At 44.6% G+C, this 19223-nt stretch overlaps 1 protein-coding gene across 2 annotated transcripts in view; it reads right to left on the reverse strand.

The window, feature by feature from the left end:
- LOC137412123 (rho-associated protein kinase 2) overlaps positions 1–19223 on the reverse strand; it is a 79108-nt gene that overhangs the window by 31699 nt on the left and 28186 nt on the right. For both annotated transcript variants that reach the window (XM_068097389.2, XM_068097391.2), the window contains exons 16-28: positions 15577–15668; positions 15203–15449; positions 11808–11914; positions 11459–11600; positions 11199–11359; positions 4150–4334; positions 3456–3525; positions 3158–3261; positions 2817–3003; positions 1239–1332; positions 1001–1095; positions 573–761; positions 158–317 (exon numbers count right to left, since the gene is read on the reverse strand). In XM_068097389.2, coding sequence (XP_067953490.2) covers positions 158–317; positions 573–761; positions 1001–1095; positions 1239–1332; positions 2817–3003; positions 3158–3261; positions 3456–3525; positions 4150–4334; positions 11199–11359; positions 11459–11600; positions 11808–11914; positions 15203–15449; positions 15577–15668 — 1833 coding nt within the window. The remainder of the gene's footprint in view (positions 1–157; positions 318–572; positions 762–1000; positions 1096–1238; positions 1333–2816; positions 3004–3157; positions 3262–3455; positions 3526–4149; positions 4335–11198; positions 11360–11458; positions 11601–11807; positions 11915–15202; positions 15450–15576; positions 15669–19223) is intronic.

Raw genomic sequence — 19223 nt, forward strand, 5'->3', positions numbered from 1 at the left:
TCTTAACCTGGAAACTCCAGTCATGCACCTAAAAAAGAATGAAATAAAACAGGTCACGAGACCACCACTTGACATTTCATCATCAGCTTTGTTGACGAGTTTAACGGCAAGATGGCCATGCAGGGACACCCAGCCCAAGGAGCAGACAGATGCATACCTAGATATCCATCAAGCGCATCTCCATCTCCGTGGCCACTCCCGATGCTGGCGGAGTCGGTTACAGCTTGGAGCTGAACGCGGAGCTGCTCAATGTCGCTGTCCTTGCTGAAAAGCGCCATCTGAAGCTCCGTGCGCTGTTGGCCGTCCTCGGCTATTTGCTGCCAGACAACAAGCAACACAGTACGTGCTACCGCCTGGGGAGTTAACCCCCACTGGCACACCCCCGGAAGACTACTGCCCACGTTAAGCGTTCATACACCGTCTTCATTAAGTCACAATGTCAACGCACGTGCAGATTAATATATGGATCGCGATACTGACGGACATCTTCCATTAATGCGTAATGAACGAATTAAAGAGGCAAGGTCAAACAAAATTACACCAAAACTGAACCTTCCAGATGGGCTTCTCACCGCCTGCATTTCGTCGAGATCTCGCTCGTACTTGGCGACCATCTGACCAAACTTTTCCCGTTCGTGATTCAGATCCAGCTGGAGCTTGCGGTTTTCTTTCTCTTTACGTCGCAAGTCCTGGCTGCTGGATCGCCGACGGTCTAACCGCATGTCTTTTCGGTTCATGATCTCAGCAAGCTTGTTCACTGCCTGTGTGACAAAGTCCCCGAACAGGCAAAGACTCATGTTTCTGCAAAACAGTAACCTTCCTGACCAACACGGCATATTAAACACAAGCAGCGCAGGAAAGTCCAAGATAGTTTTAAGGGTTTCTCGGGCCTTTGGTCATGGGACAACGTGGTTATATGCACATACAGGAGGGATGGGAATATTTTATGGTGTTCGGTCGATATTTTGTTGCGTGGACTGTATTGGCAGGTCTATCTTACCTGTGATTTCAGCATTCGCTCAGTCTGCAGCTGCTTCTCTAATTGGGCCTTCACCTGTAGCGATTCATTATCAGATTCTCGTAACCGCTGCAACTCTGCAAAAGCAACAATAAAATAAACATAAATCACCAACCACCAAATTATGAGCATTTTTGTTGTCAAGACAAAGTCTACCCATTAGTCCCATTTGTTTTGTCGTTTATCCAAATCTGCCCAAAATTTGGTTTTCATCACTCACCATCCTGAATTTTGTTGAGCTTATTCTCCAACTCTTCTTTCTCATTGGCCAACAAAGCCTTTTCTACTGACAGCACTCTGTACGCCTGCTCCATCTACAGAGGGGACATAAAACCACCAACGAACCTCGAACATTTCAACAAAACGGAACTCAAAAAGCACTCGCCGAGCTACGGTAAACAGCAAGACAACAAGATGCACTCATGCTAGCAACAAAGGCAAAAGGTCACAGAAGCTGCACCACTGAGCAACCAAATTGCACAAAATCAATGATCAAAACATTCCTGACTTCTACAAATATTCATTAAAATATCTGGGGTTACACGACTAAAAACTATATTATTGAGTCAAGTTGGGCAAATGCAATGCCTGAGATTTGAATGGCTTTTAATGAGGATTTAACACAAAAAGTAAAAATAAATAATCCTCTGTCATGCAAATTCCTTTCTGGGCACCACTGATCTCATCACATACAAAGCTTTCATACGCAGCTCAATGGAATACTGCTCTCCCCTCTGGGCTGGTGCTCCTGCCTCACACCGAGCTCGGCTTCACGCTGTAGAAACGAAAGCTTTTAGAATCATTGGAATCTCCCACAATGAAGCTGATTCTGAGGGCCTTTCACTCTCTCACCGCAGGCAGGTTTGGTGGTCTTTCTGTCTTCTACCGACTCCTCTCCAGCCTTGCTCCCCTGCTCTGACCCCAAATATTCCTTCACGACACACAAGATCTGCCAGCAACCCTCTTCTGGTGAAACTGCCAAAATCAAGACTCACTGCTCACCTTCACTGCTTCATTCCTCTTTTCTCCTGCCTCTGGAACAATCTCAAACACTCTCTTCAATAACAAACTCCTCCCTTCCAGTCTTTAAAACAGCTGTTCACCACCATCATGCAGTGTCCTTGTGTTTTATACTTCTCCCACCTCTACCCCCCTTCCCACGTCTCCTCCCCCCAAACCCTCCCAAAGATCTCCCGATGTCCCTGCTCTCAAATGTTGTGTTTGTGTGCTTCCCCTTCTTTCCCCATCTTGTCTACCGCTACCCTTATTATATGTTTTGTGCATCTCTGATTTTTTTGCGTGATAAATGTTAGCTCTTTCACGAGCCTCAATTCTGTATACAAAAAAGAAAAAGAAAAATCTCTTAACTTTCCTCACCCAAAACCTTGATCTTTTCTACCCCCGTGAAACACCCCAAATCCACCTCTTTCAATCCCCAACTTCTTTCCTGCAGTGTTCGTTTGCTTTATTCCTTCAGTGTTCATTTGCTGAAATTCCTAGTAGTGTCCATATATGTTATACAGTGTACCCCCCTTCCCCAGCCCTCTCCCTTCCACAGATCTACCAACGTCCCTGTTCTCTACTGTTGTTGTGCTGGTGTGCTTCCCTCTCTCTCCCCCCTTGTCTCCCACTCCCTTTATTATATATTTTATGTCTCCGTTTGTTTTTTGTGTTTTATGTGTTAGCTCATACATGAGCCTCGATTTTGTATACCAAAAATAAATAAATAAATAATCGCCACAACACATTTTGTACAGCAGCTTTGTCCATCTTATTTGGGGAGCTATATAAGACTTACGGAGTTGTAGCTCGCATCCTTGGTGGAAATTTCGTGCTTATGCCGTCCAAGCATTTCCTTTATCTCCAACTCCTTCATGATCTTCTCCTTCTCCAGGTCCGAATACTGCTCTTCGGCTATGGAACGTGCTAACTGTTCAGAATCGGCTTTGGTCACCGTGATCTCGAGCTGCGCCAAAAGAGACTCTCTGTCGGGAGAGGACAAGAACCGGGGGAAGCAGCAAGTGTCGGGTTAAGCGACGGTGTGTAGTAGCGTAGCTTTGAAACTGGGAATCCACTACAAGGTGATCCGAAGTTGCAACACAAATTGGTAGACATTGTCCGTCTGTGAAGTGGACTGACCTGTCATCTTGCTGTGCACGCATGACCAGCTGCAGTTCCTTCGTGACCTTCATCTTCTCTTCGCACTCTTCCTTGAGCTCACGCACTTGAGTTTTGTACAAGGTCTATGCAAGCAAAGTGCGAATAAGAACGTGAATAAGTCACCGAGCTGTTAGCGATCATATCGAGGCAGTTGGACCAACGAGGTAGGAAGTGCAGATTTAACCGTGCAGTCCAAAAGCATCATGCCTCAAACATTTATGGTATCACAGTTGTTTGTGAGCAACATTGCCGTTCGGCATTGAATGCCTGTACCTACCGAGAAATACTGCTCCGTCTCCAGCTGATCTTTTAACTCTTGCATTAGTCCCTCAGTTTCGTGTCGTTCCCTAAACAGAAAATACAGCGCCGTAGGGGGTACAAGTTGGAATTGCGAAAAGGAGAGGAGACAGTGCAAAGGGGAGGAGGTAGAAATGGACAGGAGTGGAAGTTTGAGGATGGAAGTTTGTAAGGAAGGAAAGCAGTTTAAAATTCCACCTTCATGCATGTGCATGCACTGTAGACTATATTTTATTTAAAAAAAACAAACAAAAAAAAAAACTCTTGCACACAACTTTTTGCATTCCATCATCCTACTGATAGGTTTATTTATTTATTTATTAACTCAGGGTTGTTGACATAACCACAATAATGTTAGACAGCCTGGATTTTGAATCCAGAATTCTTGTTGGTGCGTCCAGATGCGTGCGCAAGTACCATCGGATTTAATTGGATGCAAGGTGCAGACAATTCGACACGATATCATGTACCAAGTTACGTAAACGTCCTGTGGGACCCGTGAGCCTCAAATTGGTTTGAGAGGTCCCGTATTCCGACCATGCAATGAAAAATTATTTTGGATAAACTGAATACAAGGCAGCAAGACAAAAAATAAACATTTCCTAATCGGCACGGCAATTGTGGAAAAAATTCCTTGCCCATCGTCCCAACAAGTTTGTGTGCCAAGGTCGTACTTGCGCAATTCCGTGAGCTGCCGCTCCAGGCCTTGTCGTTCCACCTGCAAGAGGTTTAGGCTGTGCTTGAGCCGTTTTTCTGATGCTTGCGTGCTGCCCAACTGTTGCCCCAGGGCCTTCGATTCGCCTTGTGCTGCGAGGCGCCACTGGGCTTCGTGCTCAACTCGATGGGTCTGTTCACGCACCTACATGCAGATGGCCAATGTTTAAAGTTTGAAAATAATTAAAATAAATAAAGAATCCCAATCCCTCTGAGAAAGGTTTTAGCACATCCCATAATGGGCAGTAATTTATCTTAAGCAGCAAATATTGAGAAAATTTGAACTCCACTACGAGCCCCCTCCCCACCCCTAGTCCCCCGCCAACCCCTCCTCCCCGGACCCAGATTGCTCCCTGCCTTCCCCTCCCCTGACTATGTCCTCTCCCACACTCCCTTAAGCTCCTATTTCTATACCTTCATCCTCCATTTCCATTTCAATTCTCACAACTTAACCTCGCACCCCACATTTGCATAAATCATAAATATCCAGCCACTAATAATAAGTGAAAATAAAGTACAACTGCAGTGAAGCTGATGGTGTGCCATCGCAAATCCCCACGTCTCCCACCAAAGCAAAGTTGAAAGCCGGGTTAAGGTTCCACTGGGATTGACCCAATATCAATTTTTGAGTTTAAAATTGTTTTCCCGTTTCGTCCCATGAGCCGAAGTCCCCACCCCATGGGGCATGAACAGGGGAGTCAAATCCAAAAAATCGTTACATATTTCATGTCCCCCAATGTTGATTGCAGATATAAAGTTTCATTTTAAAATGTCCCCGTAATTGAATTTTTCAGTATTTGACCTTGTGACCCTGCCCCAGGGAGCATGGCCAAAAATGATACAGGGTGTTCCAAAAAGACCAGAACAACTTTGGTGGTTAATATATTTAGAACCACAAATGATACAATGATACCCTTTGGTTTATATGATACAGAAACTCAAAATTTTGTGCACACCAACAATACACTTCAATGTGAGCTCCGTTTGTCATGCGCAGGACATCAAGGTGATACACGAGTTCTTGCACCGTCCGGCTAAACATGTTTGCGGCCACCAGTGCACATGTAGCTGTGATCAGAGAACGAAGATCCTGCATGTTTTCCACATTGGTGTTGCAGACAACATCTTTGACAAACCCCCACAGAAAAAAAAAAAAAAAAAAAATCAAGCGTGGTTATGTCTGGTGATCGTAGTGGCCACGAGGTTGGTCCATCTCGGCCAATCCATCGACCTGGAAAATTTTCATTCAGGATACAACAACAACAACATGCATTTTAAAGGCCATTTTCCCTGCCAGAGCGGGGGTTAGCCTTGCGGTCCCCATGACAATCTTCTCCATTTTGCCCTATTTTTTGCATCTTTCCTTGTTAACCCCCTTGCCCGCATTTCTTCTTCCACCATCTTTAGCCAAGTCTTTCTCGGTCTTCCCGGTCCTCTGCTTCCTTCTACATTCATTTCCATCACTCTTCTCAACCAGTCACTTTCATCCTTCCTCAACACATGACCAAACCATCTCAACCTGTTCCTCTTCACAGCATCAATCACAGGCTCTATTCCCATCATCTTTCGCAATTCATCATTTGTCTTCCTCTCTCTCAACGATACTCCGCACATCCGTCGAACCATTCGCATTTCCACCCTTTCCAACCTTCGTTGCTGCTCTACGTTCATTACCCATGTCTCGCTCCCATAAATCATAACACTTCTCACACATGCAGCATACACCTTTCCCTTCAGCTTCAACGACACTCCCCTCATCATCAGCACGCCACTCAGTTCCCGAAACTTCTTCCATGCACATCCCACTCGAGCAACCGTTGCCGAGTCTGATCCACCTTCTCCATTCAGCATGTCTCTGAGGTAGCAAAATGTTTTCACACCTTCCAGCTTCACGCCGTCTCTAAGATCCAATTCAACATTTCCTCCATCTGCAGCTCCCTCTGTGCACACCTTACATTTGAATGTAGCTGCCACACTGGTTAATGACCCTCTCAGACCACTACATTTTTGATGAACCCACTCAGCGCACATTGTACATTGAATGGAGTTCACTCCGACACCCTTCCTACACACAGCACAGGGCCACTTCCCAGTTCTTTCCACCTCACCACATGCTTTACCACTTGCCATCACCTTCGTCTTTCCGATTTTCACCTTCAGACCTTTTGTCTCCATACATTCCTTCCACGTGTTCATCTTTTCCTTCAGTCCATCCATACTTTCCGCAATCAACACCAGATCATCTGCATACAACAACTCCCACGGTAAACCCTCCTTTACGTTCTGAGCCAGCACCTCCATCACAGCTACAAATAGTAGTGGACTTAGTACCGACCCCTGATGCACTCCCACCTTCACCTCAAACTCACCACTGTTCCCGTCCTTCGTCCTTACAGCTGTGCGCGCTCTTTTGTACATTGCCATCACTACTCTGATCAACCATTCCTCCACTCCTAACTTCCTCAATGCCCATGTCAATACTTTGCGTGGTACCCTATCGAATGCTTTCTCCAGATCAAGAAACCCAAGAAACAACTTCTTCCTCTTCTCCATGTACTTCTCCTGCAACTGCCTCACAATGAAAAGCGCGTCTGTCGTTCCTCTTCCTGGCATGAATCCAAACTGCATTTCGTCGATCTTCACTTTCTTCCTTATCCTCCTCTCCAACACCCTTTCCAATACCTTCATTCCATGCTCCAATAACTTTATCGCTCGGTACGAGCCACACTCCAGAGGGTCACCTTTCCCCTTGCATAGAGGGACGAGGGTACTCAGTTCCCAATCCACTGGAATGCGGCCTTCTTTCACCACCAGATTACAGATCTCTGTCATTCTCTTCCCACCCCAACTTCCTGCTGCCTTCAACATATCTCCCACAACTCCCGTCGGCCCTCCCGCTTTTCTACCCTTCATTGCTTTTATCGCTTTCTCAACTTCCTTCTCAGTTATCTTCTCTGCCGGTCCTAAAACAGGGTTACTCTCTATGTTGCCATCCCATTCATTCTCTGTATTCAACAGCATTTCCATATATCTTTTCCATCTTCCTTTAATTCCATCTGGGTCGACAACGATTTGTCCCACTTCATCCTTCAAGCAACTCACCCCCATCACATCACACCTCTCTTTCGCTATCTGCTTTGCAATCCTGAATACTGCTTTCTGACCCTCTTCCGAATCCAAGCGTTCTCCGAACATTTTCCTACATGCCTCCTGCGCCTTTGCTACCTCTTTCTTTGCAGCCTTCCTGGCTGCCTTATAACTTTCATGCTCTGTTGTTTCTGCTCCCGTACCCTTCGCCTTCTGCCACTCCTTGAACTTCTTCCTCTTCTCGTCAATCCTCTTTCCAACTTCATCATCCCACCACCATGTTTCCGAGTGCCTCGGTGGTCCTTTTGTCCATCCACATACCTCACCAACGGCTCCCAACAGACTAGCTTTCATCGACATCCAACCACTTTCAAGCTCAACCACATCATCCTCGACCCTACTCAGCCTCTCTTTTAATGCCTCCCTTACTGTCACCTCTTTCAACCTCCACACCTTCATTCTCGGTTGGTACTTCACCCGCCGAGCTCTCCTCGCACCTTTCACCCTTACGTCGTAGACAACCAAGTGGTGCTGTGAAACAGCCTCCTCCCCCGGGATCACCTTTGTGTCCCGGAGGTGCCCCCTATCTCGCCTACGCACCATCAGGTAGTCAACGGTTGTCGTCGACCCACCTGACGTGTATGTAACAAGCTTATTATCCTCTTTCTGGAACTGAGTATTACAAATCAACAAATCAGCTCCATCAGCAAACTCCAAAATCCTTTCACCTTCTCCATTTCTCACACCATATCCGTAACCCCCATGAACTCTGTCAAAACCATCCATACTCCTTCCCACATGTCCATTTAGGTCTCCTCCTACCACAACAACTTCCTCATCTTTCACGTTTTCCATCAGCTTCTCTATCGCACACCAGAACTTGTCCTTTTCTTCATCGCTTCGACCAACCTGCGGAGCATATCCCGAGATGACGTTCACCAAGAGCTTTCCAATCATCATTTTCACCATCATCAACCTATCACTCACTCTCGTCACACTCACCACACTGTCTACAAACTCCTCAGAAAACAGGACACCAACACCATTCACGCCCTCCAGGCACCCTTGCCACACAAACTTGTATTTCTGTCCCTGCCTACCCTTCACCATTCTCACACCACTTCCCTTCCATCTCGTCTCTTGCACACAACATATGTCCACTCTTCTTCTGACCAATACTTCCACCACTTCTCCTGATCTCCCTGTCATTGTCCCTACATTTCATGTCCCAAACCTCAGAAACCGATCTCCACTTCGGGCTGTACCCTGCCCATATGTAGTTGTAATTGTCATGGTTCCCTTTTTGAGGCAATGTTTTTATGGCCGGATGCCCTTCCTGACGCCAACCCTCTTAGTCGTCTCTTACGACACGCAGGGATACGGTGTACCTATTCTTATCCAGGGTACACACCGGGAAACGTTTAAAACATGGAAATTCTGGGGGGTGGGGGGGCGGCGTCAAGGGAAAGATAAAATGAAAATAAACCCCTTCAGCCGGCACTTAGCTTGGCGTCCCAAAGAGTACTTTCAGGAGCTTGGCGGCTGTTGAAACTGGGGTAGCCACTCATGCGGGAAGTGGTCCAAAATGGCGGTGTAGAACAGCGCGCGTCGAAGACAACAAGCGTGAGGCGAGCAGATTAGACGGCCTCCTTTCGATTCTCTACCGTCAAGTGAAATGCGGCCTTCAGCTTCCAAGAGCCCAGCAGTTGTCCAAAACCTCGTGTGGGGAAATGTGGTATCTGTCCGTCGCCTTGTCCACCGTCCACACGCGGCTCCAAGCTCCGGCACGAGTATTTTTGTATTCAGGATGTATCAGGAAAAATGGTATCAGGTTGCAGCTCTTCAATCTGTGGGAAGATGAATCCTTCTACCATGTTCATGTCAATTGTTGAGCTCACTGTATCCCCCGCAATGAAAAACGGACCCACCAAGCGGTCATGGAGAAGGCCACACCACACATTGACCTTTGAACTGTCTCGTATATGTTCAATCACCATGTGGGGGGTTTCAGAGCTCCAGATCCTCACATTGTGCTGGTTGACCTTCCCGATACATGAGAGCAAACTTCATCTGTGAACATGACATTTTTCAGGTAATCTTTGTCATCCTTTATATGACTGAGCATTTCCAAGACAAACACCTTGCGTGTGGGTCCGTCATTTGGTTTGAGTTCCTGTAGAATCGGCACCTTATAGGTATAAAGCTTCAGTCTTTTATGTAAAATCCTGTGTACAGTGGGGGTTGGTAGTCCTAGTTCTCTGGATGCGCATCGGATTGATTTTCTGGGACTTTGTTGAAATGATTCACGCACTTGTTCAACATCTGCTGCACTTGTGCTTGGTCGACCAGTACTTTTCTCTGTTTCTGACAACTTCCAGTCTCAAACCTCTTGTACCACTCTCTGATACTAGTCCATGATGGCGGATTCCTTCCATACCTTTACAAAAATTATGCTGAACTTTCATGTTGAATCACATCTCGATGAACCATTCGACACAATGAGCTTACTCCTGTGGTCATTTTTTTTTTTTTTACATTAAAGCACCAGGCCTGAAAACAAAGAAAACTGTATGAGTTTCTGTATCATATAAAACAAAGGGTATCGTTGTATCATTTGTGGTACTAAATAGATTGACAACCAAAGTTGCCCAGGTCTTGGAACACCCTGTACTGCTCTTGTGCCTTCTTGCCATGTGATCAAGTTTGGTGAATACCAAGTAACTATTAAGTTTGGTGAATTTCTGCCCAACCGTTTGGGAGTAGATAGCAGGATGGATGGACAGACCCAATTAAAATATCCGCATTTTTTTTTTCTCAAAAAGTGTGGGGATAATTAACAAGAACCAACGTTTTTTTTATTTTTATAATCGCTATTCAAAGTAGGCCAAGGTCCATCCACCAAGCCATAAACAGGAACTAGCAGTAAAATAATGAAAAGCCAAGAAAAAAATTCACATTCACATCAAGGATGGTCTCAGCTCAAGGATAATTTATGCATGACATGTGAGAAACCATTTCGACTCAGCTTGGTAAAGCCCGGGGCAAGTCAAAATTGGTAACCTTCTCTGAAAGAGACGGGTGGAATTGGCAATTCAGACCGGGGACAGAACCACCTTTAGAGGCCATTTTTCCCCGCAGGGCGGGGGTTGGTCTTTTTTGGGGCACCGTGGTCCCCTTTTGAAGCAATGTTTTATGGCCGGATGCCCTTCCTGCCGCCAACCCTGTTAGTCGCCTCTTGCAACACACAAGGAATTACCAGTGAACTGGTACTCAATTTGCCGACCTCGGAAGGATGACAGGCTGAGTCAATTGCCCTGGTGTTAATTCAGCGATCGACCGGGATTCGAACCCAGGATTCCAGGATCCCAAGCCGGCACCCGAACCGCTAAGCCAACACCAGGCTTCAAACTAGATTATTATCTAGGACACAGTAGATTTTTATCCCAATACTTTTAAAATAAAACAAGAAAGGTTCATGCCTCATTGCCCCAGGGGGTGGAGACTTGGGGTCACAGGGGTCAAGATGGGGGAAAAAAATGTGTTAACTCAAAATCTGATATTGGGTCATTCCTGAAATAACTTTTTTCATCTTTCAAGTTTGCTTTAGGTGGGAAATTGGATTTGAAATGTGTGCAATCGACTTTGCTCTAGTGTATATTTGCAGCAATTTTCTCGATTTTCTCGGAGTTTCATGGACTTGGACAATTTTCCTAGGACTTTCCAATCCTGGAAAATGCTTTCTCATTTCTACAGGGCATTCAATGAGTTTCAAGGACTGTGCTTGAACCATAATCGTCCTTTAAAACACATGTAATATGGGATGTAATATTCATCTTCAACCATATGACCTCAATTTATAGTGAAAAGGCAGCAACAGTGCCATCGTGTGATGAAGTCAAACAAAAATGAAACTCAGCCTCACCTCCTCCTCAAAGACCTCTTTTTGCCGTGCCACTTGCTCAATCCGCTGCATGGCCTGCCGCAGGTCAAAGTCAAGAAGCAAGCAGCGTTTCTCAGTCTCCACCAGCTGAGTTGCAGCTTGCCGACACACCTGCCGCTCCTCATGCAGTTTTTGTTCGACCTCTATGTGGTGATGGAAGGTGAGAAGAAAACCAAAATTTGCACCTCATCCATGAAATGTATTGCTGCTTCCACACAAAAGTAGGAGCATAACATACATACCTCCAACAGCCTGAGATCGAGCTCCTTCATGCTGGTCTTCAAGCAGAGCTTTCGTAGCCGTGTGCTCAGTTTGCTGCTGCTGCAAGACCTGCTGCAGACTCCTCAGTTTGTAGTTCAGTTCGACCTCCAGGCTGTTCTTATCCTGCAGCAAAATTCCAGGACAAGGTTCAACCATCAGCAGGAAGGCAAGACAAGTCATTTTCACTCACCAAGAGTTGGTGCTGGAGAAGGCAAAGAAAAACAAAAGGTCAAGTTACAAGAGTAGGAAGTAGAGAAAACCTTGAGGTGTCAAGGTTGAGCTTCAGAGTTCAAGGAACTAAAAAGATGTCAGGAGACTTCATGAAGTCACCTTCTCTACTTCGGTGAGGCTATCTTGTAAACGACATTTTTCAGCCTCTGCATGATTCAGAGTCGCCTTGATGGCTTCATGGTCAGTTTCCAAAGCAGCTAGGTGACCTGCAGCCACAGATTGTCCAACAGTAAGCTGTCACCCCGTATCGATATATCGGTGGGCTCATATCGGTATACTCTATATGTATACATATTTATATATTTTTAAATTATTATTATTATTCTTAGCATCTTTTTTTTTTTTCTTTTTTTTTTTTTAAACACTGGTTCCAAAAACCCATAGTGGTCCATTCCATATTCATACAAAACATACACATCATTGACACACGGTCATTCATGGCATACATCATGCACTCTATCTTTACAAATGATGGCAAATGTTTTTGTACAATAGAGAATTTGGTTGATAAAGAGTAAAAAGAGGTTCCGTTTTGTCCTTCGCTTACTTAATTCTTGCAGGGCAATTTCTAGCTCCTAATTCCTTGCTCAATTCTAGCTCAGCTCAGCTAGATAATTCCTAGCTCAGTGCCCGAAATTGCCATACGCAATGACAATACGCACAGTATTGCTATCGGCAATCGGCACAAGCCTTCTAAAGCACACCCAATTCTTATAAAACTTGAACAGCACTCAGTAGAGACCTCTGCCTGGTTGGCCATATCACTCAATGGTGAAGAATCACTTTAAAAATTCTACTAGCTGGATCCGGATCCGGATTTTCAGCAAAATTGAATCGATTCTTCCTTGTCACACACACAACCTGACCAAGAAGTTTCGTCCAAATCCATCCATAACTTTTTGAGATATCCTGCTATGTATAGTTTTTGGCCCCATCTTCCAATTGTGAAGAATCACTTTTAAAAATTCGAGTAGCCGGATCCGAATACGGATCTTCACCAAAATCGAATCATTTCGTCGGTGTCACATACGCTACATCTCTGCCAAATTTCGTCCAAATCCGTCCACAACGTTTTGAAATATCTTGTTCACAAACGGACAGACCGACAGGGGTGAAAACATAACCTCCATCCACCTTTGGTGGCGGAGGTAATAACCAAATGCTGTGGAAACAGCCACGAGGACAAAGGAAAATGTGATCATTTGTACAATGCTGAGATTAAAAGTTATATCCTACTTCCTGGCCAAGCACATATTGACGTCATTCGTTCCACTGGTCCAGGCGTACTGAGTACATCAAAGCATCAGTTAAATAATGTATTGTAAACACCTTTCTTCGATTTGTTGGTGATATTCCAATTTTTTTTTGTGGATATACCGATTTTGTTTTTTCGCTATTGGTACAGATTTATATTAAAATTTGCAATACTGGTATAATAAATGTGAAAAATAATACCGATATATCGCCGGACCCCATCAAACAGGCTCCAATGCATGTCGTTTCACACCGATCGTGGTTTTTTTTTTGGTTTTTTTTTGCATACAAGATCGAGGCTCGTGTAAGAGCTAACATTAATCACAAAAAAAAAAAACGACACACAAAACATACAATAAAGAGAGCGGCAGATAAGATGGGGAGAGAGAGGGAAGCACACAAGTACAACAGCAGAGAACAGGGACATCGGGAGATCTGTGGGAGGGAGAGGGCTTGGGGGGAGGAGACATAAGGAAAGGGGGGAGGGGGGATGAGAGAGGCATAAAACACATGCTAGGACTTCCAGGAAAGAAGTCGGGTATTTCTTAAAAGGTGATCTGGGGTGAATCAACGGGGGTAGAAAAGATCAAGGTTTTGGATGGGGGAAGATAAGAGATGGTGGTGAACAGGTTTTAAAGACCTGGAGGGAGAAGTGGGATTGAAGAGAGTGAGGGAGTTTGTTCCAGAGGCGGGAGTAAAGAGGAATGAAAGGGTGAAGGTGAGCAAAGAGCCTTGATTTTGGAAATTTCATCATAAGAGCGTTGCTGGCAGATCTTGTGTGACCTGTAGGAATATTTGGGGGACAGAGCACAGATAGAACTGGGGGAGCTAGGCCGGATAGGAGTCGGTAGAAGACAAAGACCACCAACCTGCCGGCAATGAGTGAGTGAAAGGCCCTCACAATCAGCTTCATCACGGGAGATTCCAATGATTCTGAAAGATTTGGTTTCAACAGCGTGAAGCCGAGCTAGGTGTGAGGCAGGAGCACCAGCCCAGAGGGGCGAGCAGAATTCCATTGACCTGCGGATGAAAGCCTTGTATGTGGTGAGGAGCTCAGGTGTGCCAAGGAATGACTTCGCACGACGGAGAATGCCCAGTCGGCAACTGGATTTGCAGGCCAGCTTGGAAATGTGGTTTTCCCAGGACAGATCATGGCAGATAGCGAGACCTTTCTTCGATTTGTTGGTGATATTCCAATTGCTTTTGTGGATATACCGAAAAGAACGTATTGCTTCAATATTCATTTACTGCAAAACAAATCATCACTGCTGAATCCCCACTCCCCACTCCAAAGGCCAAGAATGATACTGGGTAGGAAATTACAAATGAAAGCAAGGAGATTTGTGTTGTGACCGAGTATCCAACCATAACATGGTCAAGTTGGAAGAGTATGAAGTCGTTCACGAATTTTATAACTAGTCTGCAGATAATGGCAAGTGTCTCAACCCCAAAAAGGATGTGATTCGCTCAAAACAAAACACTCCAACACGTCATTTCCAACATGTCATTGAATGATGTTGTAATTCAAAATCGTAATCATTAAACTGTTGGGGACCTTCATCCAGGGAGATTTTAAATGGGATGCACACATCAGTCCTATTGTTAAAAGAGCTAAGAGTCGTTTACATATGATTCGGAAGTCAAAATACCATTCCCTCCCAAGCAATGATCAGGTAACCATTTTCACATATTTTCACATCTTTTGTCCATATTGGAATTTGGGGCTCCTATGTGGTCGAGCAGAATCGCAAAGTAGCAATGTAATGCTGCCGAATTTGTTCAGAAAAGGGCTTGTAAACTTATTCTTTGCCCCAACTACCATAGTTACTTGGATGCTTTACATGACTGTGGCCTAGAGTCACTCGAGAAGAGATGTGAACAACTTTGTTGTTCCTTCGCGAGATTGCTTCCACATTCCAAACTTCACCACTTGATATCTGCCGACCGATCTAATAGCGGCTATCAGCTACGAAACTCAAAACAACGAACCGAGTTAAAATGCAAAACCACAAGATTCAGGAATAGCCCAATGGCATTCCTTAGTCACACAATTAACAAATTGTAGCAACTGCTAAACTTTAAAGTCTTTAACCACTCCAAAAACTAAGCTGCTCTTCAGAGGGAGTTAACAAAATACAGATGGGTATGATATACAGAATCCAAACAACATTGAAGATGGTCCAAAAGCCACATGGGGAAACCACACAATAAAGATCCACGCAGACGGGTGTTGGTTCTACCTCGGAGTTCTGTGATCATGTCCAATCCCCGTTTGCATTCACGTCGTTCGGACTCCTGCATAGACTGCAGCATCAGCATCTCCTGCTCCTGCTGAACCCTGGAGTTCTCCAGTTGCCGATTTCGCTCTTGCATCTCCCGCCCTGTTGCCTCCAGCTGAGACAAGGTCTTTCCCATCTCAGCCTGGCTCTTTCGAAGGCGAACCGCAGAGTCCGCCTCAGAGCGAACGCGGGCATTAGCTTCATCTAGCTGCCGGTGAGGTAGAATAATGAAGTCCACAAGGACAAATGACAAGTGGCATAGCAAGATAGAGCAAAGCACAAGACAATCAAATGTGAGTGGGTATGGTATTGCAGGATGAGGGAACCTCTCTTACCTGTTTCTGCAGTTGTCCAAGTCGTTCTCCAAAAGCTTGCGAGTTCTGGCTCCTACGTTTTAGCTCCTCCAGTTGTTCTCTCAGGACACTGACTGTGAAACATCACATGAGTGCATTACACTCCTATAGCCAATCAACACATGATATTGAAACTAAATTGGCCTGGAAATGTGACAAACAAGACCAAACAACTTCAGCTTGTATCTATATTGCTCTACTCTTAAAATTAATGGACTTCAGGATTGAAGGCAAACTATGTCTTAATTTCTATTTGATGGGTCCCAATAAGGCCATGATCCCACCCAACACTCGGGAGTAAGTTTTCTCTGGCGTCTATTGTGAAAAAAGTCCAAATTTTAAGGGATCAGTGGAATATCAGAAAGAAAACAATCAAGTAAATAAGTAAATAAATAAATAATACGAGACCAATACATTACCAATTTAAGAAATGAATTTTTATTTAATATAAAATTCCCAGAGACTCTTCCTTCATACTCCAAACGAGAGAACAACAGGTAACAATGATAATTAATTGATGGGAGAGTGGCGGCAAAGTTGTCAATGCACTAGGGGTCCACAACAATGTGTGGTCACTTGTAGAGCAGATTACCCCCCTTCCTGAAGATCAATAATGAGCTTGCTGGGTTTTGACTGACCTTCCAGTCATGACAGGGGATGGGAAAAGACAGTATACGAGGATGGTTCTAGAAAGAGGGTACTCATTCAGTGTTTCTTTCAATTATTAAAATTTTACATGCATGCCAGGTTCAGGAATCCAATTATGGAATAGATAAGCTAACATCACCTAAATATCCAGAAAACTTGGAATTTGTCAAAGCATTGGTTTCGTCATCATCCATGAATACCTGGGCCTGAAATCAAGAGGGGTCAACTGAAACTTGAGTGTTCACGGCCGACATCAACGGCCGACATCAACGGGTGGTATCACATTAGGAAAGTCTCAAACTGTTCAACGCGGATAACACCAGATAATGCCGATAACCCGGTGACGTAACGTGGCTCCATCGGGGTCCTTTTGATTCCCAAGAATCATTTAGCATCACCGGGAGAGATTTTCATCTGGGTTGGCTTTCAGCAATTTATTGGCTTGATGTATGTCACTTCAAGCAATTTCTTGAACTTAGCAGAACCAACGCACAGCACATTAAGTTTCAAACAAGAGGCCAATGGGATTTAAACTTGGCCACTCTCATACTTTACTAGCCAATGAGGGAGATGAGAGACGTCATGGGGGACAGGTTTAATTACGTGGCCCGAAGCAGCCAAAGAGTCATTCCAGAGTACACTCTGCGCCATGGCAAATTCCACCAGAGATCCAATAAAACGATTCCATAGAAGTCCTTCAGCAGGTTATTCAGCCTGGAAATGACAGACAACTGCGGGTCGTGCCCCTGTGCTCTGACCCACCTCAAGCCCATCGTGTGTGTGGAAACGCCAGTCCGCATGGAAGACCAAAGCTAGCGTATGGCACATCAAGCCAAAGAGAGGGCCTTACCTGCAAACTCCATCCAATCATCACATCAAACCTTTCCTTTGTATTGTTTGCATATTTACCAAGATACGAGGCTTATTATAAAAGGTGTAAGGTCAATGGAAGGGAATTAGATTAAACACATGGTCTAAAATAGGGCTTACTTTGTTTGAGCTCAACCATTTCCTTCTTTCTTTTCCCGTGAATAAACGTTTTATGTCTTCAAATTCTCGCTCAGACCGACTCACTCCCATTGTTCACATGTGGGTAATATTCTGGTTACTCTGGCAATCATAAAATGCCAGGTTGAGCTTTTGCACAGCTGTCATGTTAAATTCCGTGCGAGTCAGATCGTGTTATCGTTACGTAAACAATCGCGGTGATTAAAGAAGGTCTCGTAAATCACCTTTTCATCTCCACGAATGCAATTTCTGAAGGGACGGGAATAGGCTATTACAATCAGTGTGTGCATGTGTGTCTTCACGCTGATCTACTCTAAATAGCTCTCCAGAGCAGCCTACTTCAACATTGAATGCCCAGTGTGTGAAAGGGGTCACGTTGACAACTCGAGCAAGGTTCTACGTTGAGAGCCAATATGATATCTGGTGAAAATTCATAAAGTATCATAAAGGACAAGTTTATGACATTTCATAGAGGAAAGGCAAATCTGCATTGAGTGGTGGCCCAACCCAGCTTAGTTTCCTACATTGGACAACAGGCATAAGAAACAGCGAGGCCACAGTGACTGTTTAGTTGAGCATTATTTAAAATACTATGAGAGATGCATATGCTTGGAGAGAACAGTGTGAACACCATTGTAGCATTTCACTGGATATTATAAAGTCGTCCTATAAATACTGTAGCACCCTTATGCTTATGCGCCAAAATGGCCTAAAATGTACAACAAAGTAACTGTGAGACGAAAGCAATAGCATATTAAAAACAAAAACAGTAAAGAATCAATTGCGAACAGCCCTGGTGTTAACCCTGGTGTTGGGCTAGCGGCTAGGGTGCCGGCTTAAGATCCTAGGATCCTGGGTTCGAATCCCAGTAGATCGCTGAATTAACGCCAGGGGGGTTGACTCAGCCTGTCATCCTTCCGAGGTCGGCTAATTGAGTACCAGTTCACTGGTAATTCCCAGGTTGTCGTTAAAGGCGGCAAAAAGGGTTGGCGTCAAGAAGGGCATCCGGCCGTAAAACATTGCTTCAAAAAGGGGACCAAAAAACAACAACAACCACGGTTCCCGAAAAAGGCCAACCCCCGCTTTGCGGGGAAAAATGGCCTCTAAAGGTGGTTATTTTTTTTTATATAATGCATCAGCGAGGTTCCTGCTTCACAGCACGATAGCTACACATGACCGAGGACCACTTGCATCTCCGCGGACAAGTGCATTTGTGTCATTCATTCATTGTGTATTCTTTGTTGTTTATTTATTTATAAATTTTGAAGTCAACAAATTATGCTCTCCACACGAGGTGGATTTTCTGAATACAGTAAACCCTTCTTTTACACGTGGGGTTGTTTCCGCTCACCTATAAACTCACCGCATGCACAGCTCATGGTGCAAAACCAAAGCATTCACCACCCTTTATGTTTTCTGCGCACTTATTTACTTGGCAGATACTACACTATTTAACACTGTCCCAGAGGTCCTCAAATATATATATATATATATATATATATATAAAATGGATAAACGCCAGAGGCCATGAGCATGCAATTAGGGGCAGATAGAATCAAAATCGAAGAACATTAAAGGGGACCAACTCAGGAATAATGTAGCAGTTAAATAAGCACCATGGATCAATCTATTGACTGTTGTCGGACCGGCTGAAAAACCATTTCACTGGCGAGAATTTAAATGGTAAATCCCTGGGGGAGGTTAAAATGAAGAGAGCGGCAGAATTAATTATTTCAACAGGAGAGCCTGGCATTTGTGCAATATTCTCGATTTCCCAGGAGTTTCAAGGACTTGGCTGGATGTCCCAGGACTTTCCAGTGTCAGGAAATGCATTTTCATTTTTCCAGGACTTTCAAGGGCTGTGTTAAAAAACCGTAGCCATAGGCCATGGTTCTTCCAGTCTATCTAACGGTGGGATACTGCCTTGTAGAACTACCTTGTACAAGCTTCCACCAAACCCTGAGTTTGTATAC

The sequence above is a fragment of the Myxine glutinosa genome, chromosome 13 (genome assembly GCF_964187855.1).
Source record: "Myxine glutinosa chromosome 13, kmMyxGlut1.1, whole genome shotgun sequence".
Classification (NCBI taxonomy): Eukaryota; Metazoa; Chordata; class Myxini; order Myxiniformes; family Myxinidae; genus Myxine; species Myxine glutinosa.